The sequence below is a fragment of the Pantherophis guttatus genome, chromosome 10, assembly GCF_059756535.1.
Source record: "Pantherophis guttatus breed Tessera chromosome 10, ASM5975653v1, whole genome shotgun sequence".
NCBI classification, from domain to species: domain Eukaryota; kingdom Metazoa; phylum Chordata; class Lepidosauria; order Squamata; family Colubridae; genus Pantherophis; species Pantherophis guttatus.
This window is the reverse complement of record NC_142072.1, coordinates 7700115-7722886: the sequence shown is the minus strand read 5'-3', so window position 1 is coordinate 7722886 and position 22772 is coordinate 7700115. Positions and strand designations below refer to the sequence as shown.

The 22772-nt window shown below is 44.4% G+C and overlaps 2 protein-coding genes across 2 annotated transcripts; both read left to right on the top strand.

Moving 5' to 3' along the window:
• The first annotated feature begins 3745 nt into the window (after nt 1-3745).
• Nucleotides 3746-15429, top strand: LOC117669246 (NACHT, LRR and PYD domains-containing protein 12-like). Its single transcript, XM_087876314.1, has 6 exons — nt 3746-4076; nt 6448-6504; nt 7769-9563; nt 11910-11996; nt 13301-13468; nt 14976-15429. Exons 1-6 carry the CDS (start codon nt 3746-3748, stop codon nt 15307-15309), a joined length of 2772 nt encoding a protein of 923 aa, XP_087732440.1. The 3' UTR covers nt 15310-15429.
• A 2286-nt stretch (nt 15430-17715) lies between these two features.
• Nucleotides 17716-21357, top strand: LOC117669269 (uncharacterized). The gene is made up of 2 exons (XM_034423568.2): nt 17716-17798; nt 18920-21357. The coding sequence occupies exon 2, from the start codon at nt 18963-18965 to the stop codon at nt 20319-20321; it is 1359 nt and encodes a 452-aa protein (XP_034279459.2). The 5' UTR covers nt 17716-17798; nt 18920-18962; the 3' UTR covers nt 20322-21357.
• Nucleotides 21358-22772: the final 1415 nt, after the last annotated feature.

Below are 22772 nucleotides of genomic sequence, written 5' to 3'. Positions count from 1 at the left end.
ACACCACTTCAGACAAATGGTTATCCAACATCTTCTTAAGAACTTCCAGTATTGGAGCATTCACAACTTCTGGAGACAAGTTGTTCCACTGATTAATTGTTCTAACTGTCAGGAAATTTCTCCTTAGTTCTAGGTTGCTTCTGTCCTTGATTAGTTTCCACCCATTGCTTCTTGTCCTGCCTTCAGGTGCTTTGGAGAATAGCTTGACTCCCTCTTCTTTGTGGCAGCCCCTGAGCTATTGGAACACTGCTATCATATTTCCCTAGTCCTTCTTTTCATTAAACTAGAGATACCCAGTTCCTGCAACCGTCCTTCATATATTTTAGCCTCCAGTTCCCTAATATTCTTTGTTGCTCTTCTCTGCACTCTTTCTAAAGTCTCCACATCTTTTTTACATCATGGCAACCAAAGCTGGATGCCGGATTCCAAGTGTGGCCTTACCAAGGCATCATAAAGTGGTATTAAAACTTGACGTCATCTTGATTCTATCCCTCTGTTAATGCAGCCTAGAACTGTGTTGGCTTTTTTGGCAGCTGCTGCACACTGCTGGCTCATATTTAAATGGTTATTAGGCAATTAGGTCAGGGAGATCAGAACATGGCAAAATATTGCAGAATTCCATCATCATGTACCTTTAAACAGGAGCCAGTCAGCAGACAGATGCTGCCTATACCCCAGCTCCTAAATGCTCCTGTTGTGGCCAGTCAGCCGCCAGCCTCTCCAGCAGCTGAATCAGAGTAGGAGGAGGTGTGGGAGTCAGGATCAGCAGCAAGGCAACCTGAGAGTTCCACTGGGGAAGAGGGAATGGGGCTGACACACAGACAGAGAGCCTGGGCTGTCCATCAGCCTTCAGATGGAGAGTCAACAGCTCCCAGGTCTGGAGGTGACTGATGAGGAAGAGGAGGAACAGCTGGGTCCAGTGCCTGACACACGGCTGTGCAGAAGGCAGAGGAGAGAAGAGCAGTGGAAATCCATGGGCCGATCCTTGGGAAGGAAGACCCACTTCTGCTAGCAAGGCCCCACCCTAGCTCTGGGGATAAAAGAGCCCTCATAGCGCCGCAGACTAAAGCACTGTTATTAACATCAGCTGCCTGCAATTACTGCAAGTTCAAATCTCACCAGGCTCAAGGTTGACTCAGCCTTCCATCCTTTCTAAGGTAGGTAAAATGAGGACCCAGACTGTGGGGGCAATAAGCTGACTTTGTATAAAAATATACAAAAGGATGAAGGCTTAACGCATTGTAAGCTGCCCTGAGTCTCCAGAGAAGGGCGGCATATAAATCAAGGTTTTTTAAAAAAGACAGGGGGTGGAGATGAATAGACAACTATCCATCTTCTAGATGGGCAGACTTGTTGGTCTGTGTTGAAAGAAACTTTTTGCCGGCGTGGCTGGCACTCCTGATAAAGGCATCTTTTGAGTTCACTTCAGAGGGTTTGTCATGTTTGGGAAACAGCTCCTTCCAAATCCTTTTCTAAGAACACACACAGCCTGATTCTTTGAAACTGATTTGTAAAATGCCATACTGTGCACACACACAGCATGGTCTCATAGTTGGCCCCTCTCAACCCAACTCAACATAGCCTTCTGGCTGGGTCCCTGTCCTTAACTTAGAACAGGACTAAAGATGGCATTGCCTGGAGTAGAGAAAGATATTTCTCACTCGAACCCTTTAACCACACTACTGGAGGCAGCTACAGTTTATTATTGCTCTGAAATGCTGGAATGCAAGCTTAACCTTTTTAGCTTCTGTTATCAGCTCCTCCCTTTGGTTTCCTTGGAAAAAGGTCAGGATCACAAGGTCCATTTTTGTTCAGGGTCACTTCCTCTTCTCATTGAGAAGGGAGGGTGAGCCGTTCAATTAGGAATAAAACCAATAAAAGTTGGGCAGTAAGCCAAATCCTCAAAAGCCTTTAAACCTGCATGGGAGTATATGGTTCTTTCTCACCTAGGAGATAAAAAGCTGCACAGCACTGAAGAAGCTGAGAAGCCAGGAAACTTACCTGTGACCATCTCCATGTTGTCCTTCCTGCATTCTCTATGTGACGTTTTCTTCCGTTTTCTCTATCAACCAACCAATTAAATTGTGATGTGGAAAATCCTGATTTCAGAACAATTTTGGGGAATCTAGGTAAAGGTAAAAGTAACGGTTCCCCTCGCACATATGTACTAGTCATTTCCGACTCTAGGGGGCAGTGCTCATCTCCATTTCAAAGCTGAAGAGCCAGTGCTGCCCGAAGACGTCTCCTTGGTCATTTGGCCGGCATGACTCAACGCCAAAGGTGCACGGAATGTTGTTACCTTCCCACCAAAGATGGTCCCTATTTTTCTACTTGAATTTTTTACGTGCTTTTGAACTGCTAGGTTGGCAGAAGCTGGGACAAGTAACGGGAGCTCGCTCCGTTACGCGGCGCTAGGGATTTGAACCGCTGAAGTGCTGACCTTTCTGTTCGACACTGTGTCCCCTTTTGGGGAATCTAGATAGTATCTAATATCCCAAATGAAAATTATACGGCCACATGATCATTTCAAAGCGTGGACCAAAGCAAGTGGAATCTCTTCCATGTACGAAGCCAAGGAATTACTTCATTCCTTCCTACAGAAGGGCCCTTGGTGCTCTGTGAGCTTGGTTGATTTCTTGCAGATGTTTCATTACCCAAATTAGGTAACATCCTCAGTGCTAGTAAGCAATAGCAATAGCACTTAGATTTATATACCGCTTCACAGTCCTTTACAGCCCTCTCTAAGCAGTTTACAAAGTCAGCCTATTGCCCCCCAAAATCTGGGTCCTCATTTTACCAACCTCGGAAGGATGGAAGGCTGAGTCAACCTTGAGACTGGTGAGATTCGAACTGCCAAACTGCTGGCAGCTGGTGATCAACAGAAGTAGCCTGCAGTACTGCAGTCTAACCACTGTGTCATCACAGTTCATAAGGAGTGGAGTTTGCTGTCAAGTTTATATCGTAGTGACTTGTCCTGTCAGTGTTGGTGGGGGTGGTCTCAGAAGTTATTTATTCAGGTTGTTTACGCTTGGCTTGTTTTGTGCAATTCTTTGATTGGGGTATTGTTTATTTGATTGTTGGTCTGACATTAATCTTGGAGTTAACCTATGCTCGTAGGGGTGCTGATTGCTGGTGGATGTTTTGGTCTTTTTATTCCCTTTTTGATTTGTTGATCGTCTCTTTGTTTTGGCTTGTTGATACAACATACTTTTGCATAGTATGTAGTATCAAAAAAACTCAGAAAGCACCAAGGACCATGTCAGGGTTCCAAGTAACACCCCCAATGAAAGAAGACTCCGAGGCTTGAAATTCCTCAAAGTTCCATTTTATTAGAGATGTCATATTGGCACATCTGGGAAAATCCGAATCTGAAAGCTTCCAGGTTTTCCCCACCCAAAAGAAAATCGAAGTCCTTGCCCAGCACCCACATGTCCATCACATGGTCTAATCAAAGCACTGTCCCAACTGGAGATGCTTCCCAGTTCCAGCCCTCCAGGTGCAGGGCAGGATGTCCTTGACTCTCTGAGAAAGGAATGTTATTATGACTGTATATCACCCTGGCTCCATACAATCCCCCCCCTCCCAGTTTCCCACAGTAGTAAATGTGGCAGGCCTGAAGGCCCAATGCAAAAGGTGGCTCCCAGGCCTGACAGACCATTCGTTTTAACCCTGAGCTACAAATATTCTCCTTTATTGATTCCTACAGAAACTCTGGCATCCTTTCCTCCCGTTTCTAGTTCTGCAGATGGCTGATTTTGCACGTTGTTCGCATCTAATCCAGGGCTATTGGGATCAGCTCGTGCATTGGCTCGAACCATGTCCAGCTCCTCTACTTCACTGGCTTCATGGCTCTGCCCTCATCACTCGGTCAGAATATTTCTCCTTGCTGGAGGTCAGACCCAAGAAGAACCAGGTCATGTCCATTCTGGAGAGGGTCTGCAATGAGCCAGCAGCAAGCCAAATATTTCTGGAGAAGCTGAAGGAACTGCAAGAGATCTACAACCCTGAACTTCAGCGCTGGCTGCAAGAGACGGTCTTCACGCGGAGCAAAACAGAACTTTTAATAATTCCACCAGGTATACATATGGCTCAATTGGTATCTGCTAAATGGGATATAAGGCCAGGGGTGGGCTGGTGGGGGTACGCAGGGGTTCAGGAGAACCTCTAGCTAAGATTCTGTGCAGTTCAGAGAACCCCCGAATCCCACTCCTAGCAGGCCCCACCCTGCCCCCCACCCCTCCCAGGAGTCCCCCACAATGCCCGTTTTGGATGTAGGGAAGTGCAGGGTGTGCACGGAAGCTCGGGGAGGTTTAAAACGGGCCTACCAGAAGTTCAGGAAGGCTGGAAACAGGCCCATTTCCAGCCTCCAGAGGGCCTCAGGAACCTGAGGAGGCCGTTTTTGCCCTCCCGGAGGCTCGAGAAAAGCCTCCGGAGCCCGGGGAGGGCAAAAACGCCCTCCCTGCCATGGTGCAGGAGGCCGACTAGACCACGCCCACCATAGCCACGCCCACCCAGCAACTGGGCAGAGAACCCCTTGCTAAAATTTTTGAAGCCCACCCCTGCGTAAGGTCTGACTACATACTTGTTATTCAAGGGCTCTTTGTCTTGGGATAGGCAAGTCAGTCACTGTTCATCTCCCAAACCACCTCTCAAAGATTCTGTTAGTATCGCTTTATAATAAAATTAGTATTGTTCTATGTGTTTGGTTTGGTTTCCTGGTCTAGTCTACCTTGAAAGGCTGACATCTCCATACCAGAAACGAGGTTGAGAAAAGAGGTAAAACAGAGCAGGTTCTGACCAGTTCTGGAGAACCAGTAGCGGAAATTTTGAGTAGTTCAGAGAACCGGTAGTAAAAATTCTGACTGGCCCTGTCCCCATCTATTCTCTGCCTTTTAAGTCCCAGCTGATTGAGAGGAAATGGGGATTTTGCAGTATCCTTCCCCTGCCACGCCTACCAAGCCACACCCACAGAACCGGTAGTAAAAAAATTTGAAACCCACCACTGAGGTAAAACATTAAATTACCCGGACAGCTAAACGTTCCTTGAAGATGCTTCACTGTGTTTAAAAAATGTATATGCCACAAGGCAAAAAAATGGTTACCGGTGTATGTTCATCCTGCAGTTAATGGGAGAAGAAAATGAACCCAACAAGAGGAATGATTTTAAAGTCAAGAGTTAGACTTTATGCAGCTTCTACATTCTCTCTCTTCTTTCTAGATCCTCCCCTTAAAACATCCAGAAGGAATTTGCTGATGTTTTGGCAAACCAGAAAATATAAATTGCCACGGATATCTGCAGGCAAGTTACGTTCCCAAACGACCCTACGAGAAGTTTTGATTCGTGTATCATATTTATTCTTGCTGAGATAGCCATTTTCAAACTGCTTACAATTAAAATGGAGGCTAATTGACCCAATTTCTTTAAATGGATAGAATGTGGGCCAATGCTTTAGGACATTCAATTGATACCTGAGTTCCCACGTTGCGATAAGCTAGTGTTTCTCAACCTCAGCAATTTGAAGACATGTGGGCTTCCCCTCCCAGAATTCTAAGAGTTGAAATTCACACATCTTTAAGCTGCTAAAGAGAAATACTGCATTAAGCTATGTAGTTTGCTTGTTTCCCGCTTACTGATAGTTGCGCATGCATGCGCACCCAAAACCCGGAAGACAAACAGGGAAAGCCACGTGTGCTGGACGACATGGTTTCGTACGCCACTTTGGGCACGCGTGCCATAGGTACGCCATCATGGACCTAAAGGAACAAGAAGTGTTAAAAGTTTGACCAACTAAGATCAGCTAAGAGCCACCAAAAGCATTGTAGAAATTTCACATGGTAGCTAAATGCAACTGTTCAGGACAAGGTGAAAATTATAAACAGGAAGCTGAAGAAGATGACTTGATGAGCTTTGTGAGACTCTTGAGGCTTTACTAATTACCCAACAAGGTCAGGTCTTGGCACTGTCCATTCTGCGGGTGGAAAGGGTGGCCCAGCAGAGAAAAAGAGCCTTGGTGGCACAGCAGACTAAAGCACTGTTAAGTAACACCAGCTGCCTGCAATTACTGCAAGTTCAAATCTCACCAGCTCAAGGTTGACTCAGCCTTCCATCCTTTCGAGGTAGGTAAAATGAGGACCCGGTTTGTGGGGGCAATAAGCTGACTTTGTATAAAAAAGAACACCGCTTTGGGGGCGGGGGGGGCAAAGCCCTACTAAGCAGGTTTATACAAAGGCTATTGCTTAACGCATTTTAAGCCGTCCTGAGTCTCCGGAGAAGGGCGGCATGTAAATCGAACCAATAAATAAATAAATAAATAAATAAATAAATAAATAAATAAATAAATAAATAAATAAATAAATAAATAAATAAATAAATAAAAACTATCACTCCTTGGAAGTCAATGGAAGAGGAGAGGCCAATTCCAACATGATTTTCTCTTGTCCCAACAGATATGCAAAAGAACAACAGCTCAACTTTCCGGAAGGGCTTGGACCGGCAACTCAAAGGTAAATATATCAAAAAGATAGTAAAAAAACCCCAGAGATGATGTTATCAGCAGGTTTGGTGTGAGATTCTTGCAGACCAGTTGCCTAATTCTTTCTTTTCCTTTGAGGCCCAGCAAGCTCAGATTGAGTGGAAAGCTCCTAGTTTTTAGTGGCAGGCACAGGTATTCTGTATCCTCCTTTGTATTTTCCTGCCAGCTGCCTTCTTGACTGCCCAAACTGTTTGTTGGTGAGAACATGCTGTTAAGACTCAGAAAGGATGCTAATTCAGTTCCCTCTTAATTTAAGATCCAGAATAAAATCCAGCAATCCAAGCTGGAAGAGAAGGAGGAGGTGAGGTCAGTTGTCCATCTTTGGATAAGATCACCCAGCTAATAACACAACTCTTTTTTTTTGGGAGTTTCAAGATAATCCTATTCCACTGCTGGAATGGCCTGGGAATAGCCCAGACCTTCACCCCATTGAAAATCTATGGAGCTGACTAAAGAAACTTGTTAGTCAGAAGCGACCCAGCAATAAAACCCAGTGAATAGAAGCAATCATTCAATCTTGGTTTCACATTAGAACAGCTGCAGAACTCAAAGACTTGGTTCACTCCATGGGAAGACGCTGTAAGGCCATCATTCATGCTAAAGGTTACCCAACTAAGGATTAACTGATACGGTGATGATTTTGTATATCTGGTTTTTCCTCTGGTGATAATTTTTGTATATCTCATTTTTTTCTACATGTTTCACATTCCTTCTTTATACTGTAACTGCTATTCTAATAGCAAATCCTTCATGAAAGTTATTGCATTACATTCTTGATTAAATTATCTTTCCATTGATATGTAATTTTATGGTACTACTCAAAATAATAATAATAATAATGGTGTTATTAGCTAGTTTTAGAAAATACACTTTTCCCAAAAGGTTTCCACAATTTTGGCCACTACTGTAGCTGAAGGGCAAAGAGAGGTTTTGTGGAGAAAGATAATCCACTTGAAGGTATGCCACTTGAACGTGCCACTTGAAGGTAGAGTTGAGGCTTATCTTATGTGTATCTCAGCCATCATCTGGAACAGGTGTGTCCAACCTTGGCAACTTTAAGACTTCTGGACTTCAACTCCCAGAGTTCCTCAGCCAGCTTTGCTTCAACTTCTGGGAGTTGAAGTTCACAAGTCTTAAAATTGCCAAGGTTGGAGACCCCTGATCCATAACATTCAGCGCTGCAGATTTCACACCAGAATCGTTCCACAAATGTACCTCTGCTTTTGCTTTCCCAGCTGCCCTGCAAAACCACCGTCGCTTGTTACTGACCCAAACTGAGAAGCTGCGCACTGATATCGAAGATACCGAGCCATGCAAATGTCCAGAAGTCTACTACCCCGACCTCCTGCTACTCAACAGGCTGTCCTATTCCAACCCCACCAGTCATGATTACTTGCAGCTGGCTTCTCATCAGACTTGGCTTCATTCCTACCATGCCTCTTCCCATCTGGACCTGTGTCATCTTTTCTCTCCTTTCCCCCAGGAGAGCTCCCTGCCTCACCGGGTGATGCTGAGCGGCCCTGCCGGTATCGGCAAGACTGTCCTTGTCCAGAAGATCCTCCATTATTGGGCGCTAGGCAGAGCCTTCCAAGGCTTTCTTTGCGTCCTGGATTTTTCCTTCCAGGAGCTCAGCCTCATCACCACAACCCAGAGTTTAGAAGACTTGATTCGCCATAAGTTCGCGCATCTGAACAATGTTCTTTTTGCCCTGCTGGAGCGACCGAGGGAGCTCCTCCTGATTTTGGATGGACTGGATGAGTTCAGGCATCCACTGGACAGCAAACATCCCTGCCTCTGGCCGGAAGAGTCAGGCCACGTGAAAGATCTGGTGTGCGGTCTCCTCTACGGGACCTTGCTTCCTGAGTCCACCATTTTGGTCACGTCCAGGTCTTCTGTTCCTCTTCCACCGGAACTTTTTAACCGTCATGTTCTTGTCCTTGGTTTACAAGAAGCGCAGGTGAAGGACTATGTCTCCCAGTTCTTCCAGAGCTCCAGACATGGCACGGAAGTGATGAGTTACCTCTCAAGTCACCATGGCTTAGCCAACTTCACCTTCCTTCCTCTCTACTGCTTCATTCTCTGTACAGCTCTGGACCAATGCTTCCCAGATGAAGGGGTGAACCGAGTCTCCCTACCCAACACCATCACTGAGCTCTATCTGCTTTATGTGTGCCCCATCCTGAAGTTACACCAGCCTCCTTCTGGACAAGACGAAGGAATGAAGTGGGATTTGAGGTGGGAGAAAAATTTGCTGCTGCAGCTTGGTCAGCTAGCCTATGTTGGTCTGCTAAGGGGACAGACCGTGTTCTATGCAGATGAACTACACGAGTTCGGTTTTGATCTACAGAACCTGCCACCTGTTTATCTGAATCAGATCTTCTTCAAGGAGACCGATGAAATCTACAGTTTTTTCCACTTGACCGTACAGGAGTTTTTGGCTGCATTATACTCCGTGGTTAACTTGGACTTCAACACTGGGGAATTAACTTATTGCCTGGATCTCTGGTGGAATGGAAAAACTCCAGATGATCGAGACACCAGTAGCTTTCCGAACCCAACAGAGGGATCTGCTAGTGGATTTTACAATTATACCCAGCAATCTCTGTATAGACACCCACAGTGGGACAAACTGCAAATGTTTTCCAGGTTTTTCATGGGGTTGTTGACCTCTAGATTGGAAGGCAAGTTGGAAGGACTGCTTGGGAACAGTTGGGAAGGAGACCCAGCTGTACTTTTGGCAGACTGGTTTGGGAAAAAGGCTTCGTGTGAATCAGGTCAGAAGTTGCTGTCCTTGATACATTGCTTAGCGGAGCTGCACCAGGACGACGTGACTCAGAAGGTCATTTCCAAGATGGGCGAGGTGGATCTGTTCAAGGTGACACTGAACCGAGCGGATTGCGCGGCTTTGGCCTATGTCCTGAGTTGCTCAAACTCTCGGGTTCTCCAGAATCTCAACTTAAGCTACAGCAATATGGGCACTGGAGGACTGAAACAGCTGCAGGACCATCTCCATCGCTGCAAAACTTTGCAGTGAGTATTGGTTTGGCAGTTGGTTGCCTTTGACCTAAATAGACAGGGATGATGAGATTGGAAAGGAATCAATATCCTATTCTCAGCTCCGCAAGAGAGGCAGAATTGAAGGCAGATCTACTCCGCATTGTAGAGATGCATTGCTTTTAAATGACTTTAAATCGGGGGAAATCATAGTTTTATGGATGTGGTGGTTAAACTTTTAAAGCTAACGCTAGAACCTCTCCTGTTCATAAAAGCATAGTTGCTAGTATGACCTTTGCAGAGAAGGAAGGACTATTCGTAGCCCCCTTCGTTAAGTTATTCAGAATTCGGGTTATACTATTGGATTCTTCCCAGCTCCTATCCACAGTTTTTGATTATTATTTTTTTAAATTTGATTTATATGCCGCCCTTCTCCGGAGACTCAGGGCGGCTTACAATGCGCTAAGCAATAGCCTTCATTCTTTTGTATATTTTATACAAAGTCAGCTTATTGCCCCCACAAACTGGGTCCTCATTTCACCTACCTTAGAAAGGATGGAAGGCTGAGTCAACCTTGAGCCTTGGAGAGATTCGAACCAGCAGAAATTGCAGGCAGCTGTGTTAATAACAGGGTGCATTGAACTCCATTGGCACGCAATGCTATACTTCCACCCTAGTGGGGCTTCAATCCTTTCCTGGGAAATTCAAATCAAGAGGTCAACCCGTCCCTACAGTTTTCTTATTCTTAGTCATCTTATCCAAACCGCATTATGGAAATCAAATACTTAAAATGGGAGGCGCCGTTACTGTTCTCTTACACTCTTACCCCCTTCCATTTTAATGGGAATTCTGGGAGTTGAAGTTCACACATCTTAAAGTCGCCAAGGGTGAGAAATACTACTTTGGCCTATCACTTTTGTGTCTCCTAGATTTCTGCCACCATGACCAAATTGTTCACTTCCGCCATGTTTCCTCTGCCCCCTCGTTTTCATTTTCTCAGCTTGGTTCTGAGTTTCCACCCAAGTTTCATTTCTGGTCTTCCTTTTTTTTTTAAAAAAAAAAATCCCCTCTTTTGTTTAAATCCTCTCATTTCCTTTGTTTAAAGCAGGTGTGTCCAACTTTGGCAACTTTAAGACTTGTGGATTTCAACTCCCAGAATTCCCCAGCCAGGTCATGTGGGTTGGAGGATTCTGGGAGTTGAAGTCCACAAGTCTTAAAGTTGTCAAGGTTGGACATCCCTGATTTAAAGCTTGTTTCTTTTCTTTTCTTTCTTTCTTTTTTTAATTTGATTTATATGCCGCCCTTCTCCAGAGACTCAGGGCGGCTTAAAATGCGTTAAGCAATAGCCTTCATACTTTTGTATATTTATACAAAGTCAGCTTATTGCCCCCACAAACTGGGTCCTCAATTTACCTACCTTAAAAAGGATGGAAGGCTGAGTCAACCTTGAGCCTTGGCGAGATTCGAACTTACAGTAATTGCAGACAGCTGGTGTTAATCACAATGCTTTTAGTCTGCTGAGCCACCAGGCCCTTCTTGCCCTTGTCAAAGAAACTCTTCCCATCGCAACTGAGTGATGCCTATTTATGCATCCTCCTCAATCTAGGGCCTTCCAAATGGGTCAGGTTCAGTGGTGTGATACAAAAATTTTCCCTACCGGTTCTGTGGGTGTGGCTTGGTGGGCGTGGCTTGGTGGGGTTGGTCATGTGACTGGGTGGGCATGGCCAACTTCTTTTTTACTTTTTTAAATGCATTTTTTAAACTTAAAAAAAGTTTTAAAAAAGCTCTGACAATCAGCTGTGCCCATGATCGCCGGAACCTTTCTTTAAAACTTTTTTAAAGCATTTTTTACTACCTATTTGCCTGAACCTGTAGTAAAAAAATGCTTAAAAAAGTAAAAAAAAAAAAAAAAAGATTCCGATGATCAGCTGTGCCAATCAGCTGTGCCGTGTGATCGTTGGAACCTTTTAAAAAACTTTTTTAAAGCATTATTTTTATTACCGGTTCGGGCGAACTGGCCAGAACCGGTAGCATTTCACCCCTGATCAGGTTATATTATGGAAATCAAGGAACTGGACTTCCAGCACATCTGGACTGGGTAGAGCAAGGAGTTGTGTGTGTGATGGTGATGCATTTTAAAATATCACACAAGTTCCCTTTTCTGGGCCTTTAAATCCAGATCACACTTATCTTACAGAGAAATGTGACCTTTAAGCTACCAGGGTAGCTAAAGGCAGTGGCTGTAACTGCACAAGCATGTCAGAAATGGTTAGCATTAACCTTGATATTTAACCTGTTTGATAAGCTGTTGATCTCTGTGGGTTGTGCAACGTTCAGAAAATGGGTTCGTGCTGTAGCTAAATTAAGTCCATTGTATTTCAGATTGCAATACAATTCTCTAGACTGGGAAGCCGCAGAAATCGAAGCAACGATTCTAAGGTCCCCCCGGTGCTGTCTGGAAAGACTGGTGTAAGTAGAGAGGCTCATCAAATGCTTCCTTTAAACTGCACGTTGGCATGTTGGGAACTCTGGGAATTGAGCCGCCAAGGTGGGAAAAACGTAGCTTGAGGGCTACTCTCTTTGTGTGATTAAGCGAGCTACACTACGGAATGAGGGTGGAGGTTGGTTCTCCAAGCTTGTGGATTGGTTTCCGAACGTTTCGTTACCAGGCTAGGTAACATCTTCAAGGGAATTTAGGGGATGTCGGTGTTCTTCTGCTTATAAGGGCTTCGGATGATCAGCGGGTCCTGTGATGGGGAGGTCACATCAGGGAGGTGAAGTGCTGGTTTGGGAATTTTATAGTGGGCGGGCTTCAAAACCTTTAGTAAGGGGTTCTCTGCTCGGTTGCTGTGTGGGTGTGGCCATGGTGGGTGTGGCCTAGTTGGCCTCCTGCACCATGGGGGGCATTTTTGCCCTCCTCGAGCTCCGGAGGCTTTCCTCGAGCCTCTGGGAGGGTGATAATGGCCTCCCCAGGCTCCGGAGGCCCTCTGGAGGCTGGAAACGGGCCTGTTTCTGGACTTCCTGAACTTCCAGTAGGCCCGTTTTCCCCCATTCCCGAGCCTCCGCACATGCCCTGCACTTACCTGCATCCAAAATGGGCTGCATGGGGACTCCTGGGAGGGGCAGGGTGCAGTGGGCAGGGCCAGCCAGGAGTGGGATTTGGGGGTTCTCCGAACTGCACAGGATCTTAGCTAGAGGTTTTCCCGAACCCCTGCGAACCTCCAACAGCAGTGGTGAAATCCAATTTTTTTTTACTACCGGTTCTGTGGGCGTGGCTTGGTGAGTGTGGTGTGGCTTGGTGGGTGTGGCAGGGGAAGGATACTGCAAAATCTTCATTCCCACCCCACTCTGGGACCAACCACAGGTGGTATTTGCCGGTTCCCCGAACTACTCCAGAACCTGTCAGAACCTGCTGGATTTCACCCCAAACTTTCCAGCTTTATGGCCCGCAGAGGGTGGAAAAGGGAATGGTTCTTCATGCTCATCCTCCACTTCCATGGCCCGGTTTCAAACAACTCAAGGCTCTGATAGTGGGCCACAGTCTGGGGGGGGGTTGAGGACCCCTGCTTTAACACTTTCTTCATTTTTTTTGGACGGGAGGTTTTCTTTGGAAAACCCTAAGATCTGCCAGGTTGAATCCATTCTGGTAAAGCTATTTGCAATTCCCTGCTGGAGAGACTTTACTCAACGTTGTGAGTGGGAATGTGAGATTTAGATGATTTTGCTGGGCTAAACAACCGTTGCTTTGCATACAACTTTCTACTCTACCCAAGGCTTTGTGGGAACCGGCTGAGATCCAATGGGGCGAGTCTCTTATGGAACGCCCTTCGCGATAACACCACCCTAGAAGAGCTTCATTTGGACCTCACGGATCTTACGGACAGAGGCCTCGATAAGATTTTGGATTGTCTATCAGGAAATACAACTCTCCGGCTCCTGAGGTGAGTTTGCTGAGCTGCCTATTCATTGTGAGACTTTTCACCAACATTCCGATGGTCTTAATGTTGAAGGACTAGAAAAGACGAGAACTCTGCCCTTCCCCAGTTTCCTCCAAGGCCAACTCTCAATCTCTGGCGGCTCTTGTTCCAGCTCAACTTCCAATGGGAGGTGGGGAGCATGACACCAGCATTGGCATCTGGCTTGGGAATTCAGGGAGCTGAAACCCTGACATAATTGGAGGGCCCACAGTTTGGGGAGAAGGCTACCTTAACAGTCCCAAAGGTGCTTTTTCAAGAGGCAACTGGACTTTCTGTTTTTTCTTTGAAGATGTTTCACTTCTCATCCAAGAAGCTTCTTCAGCTCTGGCTGGATGGTGGGGGGGATGGAAGGATTTATATTCTTTTTAGAGAGTCGTTGAGGCCACTTGGAGGTTTATCTCTATCCTCAGGGTCAAACTCAGTAGTACCGTATCTGTATTGTGCTTCTGTTTAACGGCACCTTATTTAATTTATTCTTACAAATAAAGAAACTCTCAGAAAAAAATAATTAATTTTAACATTTTATTTACAATTCTTACTTTAGATCAGAGGTCTTCAAACTTGGCAGCTTTAAGACTTGTGGATTTCAACTCCCAGTATTCTCCAGCCAGGTATGAATTCTGGGAGTTGAAGTCCAGAAGTCTTAAAGCTGCCAAGTTTGGGGAACCCCTGCCTTAGATGACCAGTTCAGCCAATGAGATTTTTGAGAGAAGACAGACATGTACAGAGCAGCCACTAAATTTTTTTTTTTTGCTGTTATCTCTGCAAATAACCAGAAACATATGTTGATTTTTGGGGTTGCAAATAAATTTTAGCGAACAGGCAAACTTACAAATATGGAACCTGCAAATCAGGGTGGATTTGATTTAAATCGAGTTGATTTAAATCATGATTTAAATCACTAGTAAAAAGGCTTGATTTAAATCAACTCGATTTAAATCATAATTTTTAAAGAGCAACTGTCATCTCTGCTACTCCTTTGACCCACTGTTGACTCACCGATAGTCCCAGTATTGCAGAATATACAGCCTCATGCTATATAACTAAGCTCCATTTCATGCTGAATAAACTAAATTATTTATGTATCTTAAATAGAAAACTATCTTACGATAGATTTTTACCCCAAAAGTTTTTTATTAAAATAAATTCGATAAAAATCAAAAAAATCCGATTTAAAGAAAAAAAAATCCGATTTAAATCAAAAAAATCTGATTTTTTTTTTGATTTTTTTAAAAAAATCATTGATTTTTATCCACCCTGCTGCAAATACTGTTAACACGGATTTCTTAGGCACACAGCAAACCCGTTAGAAAGTATATCCAATTGTATCTGTTGCTTTCAGTATTGGAAGTAATTCATAGCATATTTCAGCTTTATTAGCACATCCTTCAACTGGGCATTGCCATATTAATTTCAATATTAATATGTATTAATTAATTAATATATTAATATTAATTAATTTCTTTCTCAGCCTTACAGGGAACAGATTTAGCCAAGCAGGCCACCATATCCTCTCTGAATTGGGTCGCATAAAACCCAAACTTAAGATCATCAGCAGTTTCCTGTCTGATACGGCGTTGCTCCAGAATTATCTGGATTGGGTGGACGAGATCACAATTGAGCAAATGGAGTCGGTCAACAATGCTGGAGCTCTGGACATGATTCTGGAAACTTTGATGGACACAGATGATCCAGAAGCTAGCCAGGAAGCTCAGGAAAAAGCTGGAGAGCTAAAGAAAAAGATCTGCGCTATCCAGAATGACGACAAAAAAGAAGAAAAGAGCAACAAATCCTATTTAATCTGATCTGTAAAGCGGGACAGTTTTTGTGAGCTAAAATACGTGCCATCGCATAGAATTTCTCGCCTCTTTATTTGAGCCCATCCATGTTTTTCATTAAATAAAGGAATACGGGTAGTCTTGGATTTTGCAAGCATTCGTTTAGCGACCGTTCCAAGTAACTTACGACCAGTAGTCCTCGACTTACGACTGTTTCTTTAGTGATTGTTCAAAGTTACCACGGCACTGAACAAAGTGACTCATGACCATTTTTCACAGTTATGACTTTCGCAACATCCCCCAAGATCAGGCGCTTGGCCACAGGGTTCATATTTAACTTGAAGAGGCGTGGACTTCAACTCCCAGAATTCCCCATGGCTGGCTAGGGAATTCTGGGAGTTGAAGTCCACATATCTCAAAGCTGCCAAAGTTGAGAAACACCGGCTTAGATCTGAGATGCCAAGAGACTAAGGAAGCCCAAATCATCCCTCTTTTCCTTCATCTCAGAGAAAGGAAGGATTTTCAGAAGCCCAAATTTGTTTTTCTGACATTTCTGCAACGTTTAAGGAGCATAAGCTACAACACCTTTCCCCCACCCCCTAAAAAAGCCATTAACAATAAAACAAATCTATTGACTGAAACGTGCAGTGTAAGACTTTGGGTAGATCTAAAACGCGTGTCAATCTTCCTAATGGACATTTCTTCACCCTACCTGTGTCGGCTTCACCACAAAATTTAGATAAACAGAGTTGGAAGGGACCTTGTAGGTCATCTAGTCCAACCCCCTCCCCAAGCAGGAGACCCTACACCATTTCTGACAGATGGCAGTCCAATCTCTTCTCGAAAGCCTCCAGGGATGAAGCTCCCACAACTTCCGAAGGCAACTTCTGTTCCACTGGTTGACTGTTCTCACTGTCAGAAAAATTCCCCTTATTTGCAGGTTGAATCTCTCCTGGTTCAGTTTCCATCCATTATTCCTCTTTTTGGACTCTCTAAATGCCACGCGCAGCCACGCGAGCTCCGTCTATCCGTGATACCGGAGGTGGAGAAGGGTTGTCAGCAGGATTTCCTTAAAAAAAAAAAAAAACCACCCCATGATTTTACGCTTATATAAGAGCCTGGTGGTGCAGTGGACTAAACTACTGTTAAAGTAGTATTTAGCTGCCAGCTGCCTGCAATTACTGCGAGTTCAATTCTCACCAGGCTCAAGGTTGACTCAGCCTTCCATCCTTCCGAGGTACGTAAAATGAGGACCCGGTTTGTGGGGGCAATAAGCTGACTTTGTATAAAATAGAACACCGCTTAGGGAGCGGGGGGGCAAAAGCCCTACTAAGCTGGTATATACAAAAGTGTGAAGGCTATTGCTTAAAAGCATTGTAAGCTGCTCTGAGTCTCCGGAGAAGGGTGGCATATAAATCAAACTAATATTTATATTTTTTTTTGCTTTAATTTATATGCCGCCCTCCTCCGGAGACTCAGGGCGGCTTACAATGCGTTAAGCAATAGTCTTCATACTTTTGTATATTTTATACAAAGTCAGCTTATTGCCCCCACAAACTGGGTCCTCAATTTACCTACCTTAGAAAGGATGGGAGGCTGAGTCGACCTTGAGCCTGGCGAGATTTGAACTTGCAGTAATTGCAAGCAGCAGATGTTAACAACAGTGCTTTAGTCCACTGTACTACAGGCTCTTGATAATAAATAATATATAAAGCCAGATTGTATCCGGCACCCTCAAAAAAACTACACAATAAATGTGTTTGAAACTAAATTATTAGGATTGCCAGGAGGTGGCGGTTGTTCCTTCCAGGATTTTGCACAAATCAAAAACAGATTCTAAGCAAAGGAAGGAAGGAAGGAAGGAAGAAGAAAGAAAGAAAGAAAGAAAGAAAGAAAGAAAGAAAGAAAGAAGAAAGGAAGAAAGAAAGAAAGAAAGAAAGAAAGAAAGAAAGAAAGAAAGAAGAAAGGAAGGAAGAAAGAAAGAAGAAAGGAAGAAAGAAAGAAAGAAAGAAAGAAAGAAGAAAGGAAGGAAGAAAGAAAGAAAGAAAGAAAGAAAGAAAGAAGAAAGGAAGGAAGGAAGGAAGGAAGGAAGAAAGAAAGAAAGAAAGAAAGAAAGAAAGAAAGAAAGAAAGAAAGAAAGAAAGAAAATCAATCAATCAGTGTTGAATCTAAATAATTGCTGCCTGTTTAATGCATAACGCTATAATGTCAGGGGCAGAAAAATGCAGGCTTCCTTCTATTTTAAAATAAAACTTGCGTTTAAAACCCCAGGATTGGCAATCCTGGAGGAAGGACGAGAGAGAGACAAACAGAAAACGAAAGCGTGGGGAAAAATGCAGCAAAAATCCACCTCGCTTCTATACATTCCTTGCTTTATTCGCCTTCGACCCGCCCCCTTTCTCTAGCCACGCCCCTAGTCCAGCCTTGTGCTTTGCCTTTGCGTTATACGAGATCGAGATCGCTTGCTCTGGAAAGACCCGGGGAAAAAGCCCACGCGTGACCCAGATTGTCTAAAGGTGTGGAGACCGTGAGAGGTCTTAATTTCCCCCACCCGTTATCGCCGGCAAGGGGATTGCAAGAGCCCTTTCCCGTCCCCATCACTCTACAAACTCTCTCGTGTTGGATGGGTGGGGAAAAAAAAAAAAACTCGCCCCGATGCGTGGAAGATCTCCAAACTGGTTTAAACTGCAAGAGATGCATTGCATTAAGCTTTGGCTGGGGATCATGGGAGCTGTAGTTCAAGTGCTCTTATAGAAAGTGCAATATAAACAAGATCTATGGGGGTAGGGGTGAGAATTTCAGCTTTGAAGAAAATATTGCAGATTCTTAGATCTTTTTCATGGCTCCCTATCCTTAAATTGGGCAGATACAGAGGGGTTTTTTTGGTCAACTATGGAGTAAGTCAACCACATGGCCTTTTCAGTAAATAACAGTGCTGGAAAGAAGAGGTTTTGGGTTCCTACCAGGGGTGGGAACGGGTAGCGGATGTTTTCAGTAGTTCAGGAGAAACGGCAGATACCACCTCTGGCTGATCCCAGAGTGGGGAGGGAATGGGGATTTTGCAGTATCCTTTCCCCGCCATGCCCACCAAGCAGTGCCATGCCCACCAAGCCACACCCACAGGTGGCAGAAGGTGGTCTCGTAGATATCCAGGTCCTAAGCCATGGAGCGCTCTAAAGGTGCTCACCAACACCTTGAATCGCACCCGGACGACCACCGGGAGCCAGTGCAGCTCACGCAGGAAAGATGTTACATGGGAGCACCATGACACTCCCATAATCACCTGCGCGGCCGCATTCTGGACCAGTTGGAGCCTCTGGGTGCTCTTCAAGGGGAGCCCCATGTAGAGAGCATTACAGTAGTCCAGGCAGGACTCCTGTTATTTATTGTGTTTGTTATTTATTTATTGTTAATGTTATTTATTTGTTTTGGGGGTTTGTTGATGGTTAGAATCTGCCGTCGTGCGTTTCCTATGGAAGGGAAGGCAGGAAGGGGACGTATAGATTAATGGATCAGACTTTGGTCTCTGTAGACCAAAAAGAGGGAAAAAAATTTTTTTTTTCAAACCTATTGAAAACATGTTTGAAGAAGTAGTTTTCTTGACCGTTGGTTTTTGTGTTTCTCCTCTTTCCTACAGTCTTTGTGTCTCCTGGGGGCTTTAGAATCACGCAGAAGGTCCTATGGCTGAGAACCAGCAGCTCGTCAATGGTGAGGCCCCTGAGAGAAGGCTGGTCCTGATGCCATCTGGATCATCCTCCAAAGAAGTGTCCACACCTGGAACTTCTGAGCTGCATCTTAACTCCTTGGGACATGTGACACCATCAAGCAATCTCTCCTCCTTAACGGTGCCTGTACGCTTGGATGTCCTCTACTTCTTGCTCAACAGTGCTGCCAAAGGGGCACAGAATGCCCTGGCTCCCCTACCTATTCTGAGTGGGCAAGGATCTGTCTCTGCCTGTCATGGCCCGGGTGCTTTACAGGCAGGGAGCTGCTGTAACAGCTGCCAACCCACCTGCCATAAGGCTTCTGGTGGTGCTCCTTACGCCTGGCACTCTAGTGCGCCTCACCGTGATGAGACAATTTATAGAAGCTGTCATTCTCACGGCCAATCGAGCGCTGGAATCCCAGATAGACAAAATAACCAACGTGTCAGGGTTGCCCAATGGGATGATGGGAAGAACTGGGCTGGTACCCCTCAAGCAGAACCAGCAAGGGGATGGAAACGATCCCAGTCCCCCTTGGGATGGAAGGAGAGGCAGAGAGATGAAGGCGGGAGGTATTGGAAAGGGGACAACTGGCAAGGGAAGGAGGGAAATTTCAGGAAGTCTTGGAGCAACCACAGGGAAAGTCTGGCTGAGTCAACTCCTTGGTCTTCAGGCCCGCCGAATAGAAAAAGGGAAGGCACATCATCATTTGGAGAATCTTCTCTGAACATTAAGAAGCAGCGAGATGGAAATTGTTGGCAAGAGATGCGTGATGCCTCCAAAGGCCAAAGATACTCGGCCCATGCCCAGTTTGACTGGCAAAAGATCCAAAGGCCACAAGAATCTGCCGGCTTCGTAGATAATATGATAGCTGTTGAGAGGACCACTACAACTGGCCAGGATAAAAGTGAAGATTGGGAGGCAGAATATAAGAATACCCAAGAAACCATCAGTGCTCCTGAGTGTTTTGCCAGTTCTTCCCTTAAGAACAAAGAAATGAATACTTACAAAGCAGGAGATAGTTACGATGTAGAACGTGTTCCATCTACCGATCTACCCAAACAGAAGCTGGAGATCTCTCCTCTTCCCAAGTCTCTTTCCAAAGACCAGGCAGCTACATCTACTGAGATGGAACCCACCGCATCTGACTCAGATTGGAAGAAGAATGGCAAGTTTGCCCATTATCTCCAGAGCCTTTATTCTGATGTCCCGGAGAAGTCAAGTTCTGAATGTTCTACAGATCTGACCATCGATATAGATCCAGAGAAATCCAGACCAGAAGAAGAAGAGGCCATGAACAGTGCACCTGATGGAGAATCAAAACCTTTGGAGTAGAAGATTATGGCTGGGAGATTAGCTGGAAGGAGAAAAGGAGGATACTGTGCAGTTTACAAATTTGGGAATCTAAGAGGAGATTTCTCCAAAAGGTTCCATTTCTGGAATTCCAGAACTGTTTAATCGGTTAAGATAGATGTTTGACTCCAGTGTAGGTAGGTTGTCATTATTATGTCTTGTTTTACAGATTATTCACAACCTGGGCTGTCCTTTATTCCTGAAATAAGGGTTCTTCTGACATAATCAGAAACGTCTGTTATCCTTTCCAAAATAGGATAGATTATCCAGTAAATAAGCAGTACTCAGCCAGCCACCTTGCTACTTGAAGAGAATGGAAAAAGCAATGGAGAATTGCATTAGTGGCATCATTTATTCTTAGTCCGGTTACTCTTAAAATAGATCACCAATGGAAACCTACTTCAGATTGTGTTAACTGTCACCGCTTGGATTTTTCATTTGGCAGTTTGTTACAATGGAAGCATCCTACTGTCTCCATGCAGTCACCCACATCCATCGGTGACTTCTACAAAATGCCCATTGGGGGTTCTGTAAAAATAATCCGTGACTTTTAAACTACAGACTGTCTGATTTGAACCCAAAGGTTAACGCATATTACATCTTAAGCACAGAAGCTTGAAACCATCATGCAAATCTCAGGAGACAGACTTACATCGTTTCAAAAGCGGTTATCATTTCACTGCATGGGAGAAATGGATAGCAAAGGCCATCCGTATTTTTTTATTTTTGCACACAGAGATGGATATGTTATTTTAATAACGATGTCTGTCTAGTACATCTAAATGCATTAATCTTGCTGTTTTAAGTGTTCCTGGCTGTTAAACACTGAGTTTGTTTAGAAAGCTTTAAAACCCTTTTTGGATATCTTATGTGGGTTTAAAACCCAAGAAAAGCATCTGTGGTGATTTGAAATACTTTATAGTAAAATATTTTTGTTTTTCCCCTAGGGGAAGGTGGGAATTTGTGTTTTTCTGATAACTTGTCACGTGTTGCAATAAAGTTGGCATTGTGTTAGCAAGATGGGCTGTTCTCCTTAATATACAAGGCATGGGCACATTTATTTAAACTTGAGCAGAGTTGTCATGGTGGGCATTTCAAGAAAGCCAATAAAATTTAAGATTCAATTTTATTTACCTAATTTTATTTATCCAAACAAACTAGCATGATCAAAGCAGTATGATTGAAAGAGGGCCCTGGGGAAGTCAAAGAAGAGATTGTCTCCCTACCTAATAGCGCAGTATTTTATTTTTATGAGATCATTTCTCTTTGCATAGCTACTGTTTATTTCAATTGTAGATACCTAAAAACAATTAAAAGCCCAAAGATTAGGTAGATGATAGCACAAGAGATAAAGAAAAATATACTATATATACAGAGAGAGATAGATGGATGGATAGGTACAGATATTTGATATATAAGAGATACAACAGGGGTGTCAAACTCGTGTCATCAATGGTGTCACATGACGTATTGTGATTTCCCCCCCCCCCTTTGCTAAACAAGGCGTGTCCAGCGTGTGACACATCCAGCGTGTGAGTTTGAAAGCCCTGAGATAGAAGATAGATACTGGAGAGTGGGTGGGTCAATTTTGCAGCTTCTGGAGGTACTCCAGAGCCATGATGGTGCAGTGGTTAGAGTGCAGTACTTCAGGCTACTTCTGCTGACTGCCAGCTGCCTGCAATTTGGCAGTTTGAATCTCACCAGGTTCAAGGTTGACTCAGCCTTCCATCCTTCCGAGGTGGGTAAAATGAAGACCCAGATTGTTGGGGGCAATAGGCTGACTCTGTAAACCGCTTAGAGAGGGCTGTAAAGCACTGTAAAGCGGTATATAAATCTAAATGCTATTGCTACTCCTAAGTAATTTCAGAAGTTTCTTTGTAAGGAAACAGACATGACACCATTGAATCTTTGCTCATTATACTTCAGACTCTTCACAATTTAAATTGCAATCAAAACATTCTTTCCCTTGTTGCACAACATTAATCTAATTGGCCAGAAATCTTGGGGACAGAAGAACGCAGAAGCCTCATTGGTCGGAATTTGCACCCATCAATGCAGATTCCAGTGGTAGCCTAGAAACCTGTGATGGTCGTCGAGCAACCGAGCAGATCTCAGAAGTGGTTGCTGTTTCTTCATCCTTGCTTCCATTGCAGAGAAGCTGCCCCAAATGGCAGAAAGGTGTGGCTGTTGGACCTGTTGTGGGAGGGAGAAAGGGGTAAGGTCTTAACAGATTTAACAGATTAACAGAGTCGGAAGGGACCTTGTAGGTCATCTAGTCCAATCCTCCCCAAGCAGGAGACCCTACACTATTTCTGACAAATGGCAGCCCAATCTCTTCTTGAAAGCCTCCAGTGATGAAGCTCCCACAACTTCTGAAGGCAACTTCTGTTCCACTGGTTGATTGTTCTCACTCAGAAAATTTCTCCTCATTTC

Coding starts and splice junctions, on each gene's coding strand:
- LOC117669269 (XM_034423568.2), top strand. CDS start 18,963: ATGGCTGAGAACCAGCAGCTCGTCAATGGTGAGGCCCCTGAGAGAAGG.
- LOC117669246 (XM_087876314.1), top strand. CDS start 3,746: ATGGCTGATTTTGCACGTTGTTCGCATCTAATCCAGGGCTATTGGGAT. Junction 4,077..6,447: donor ACTTTTAATAATTCCACCAG/GTATACATATGG, acceptor TTGTCCCAACAG/ATATGCAAAAGAACAACAGC. Junction 6,505..7,768: donor CTTGGACCGGCAACTCAAAG/GTAAATATATCA, acceptor TTGCTTTCCCAG/CTGCCCTGCAAAACCACCGT.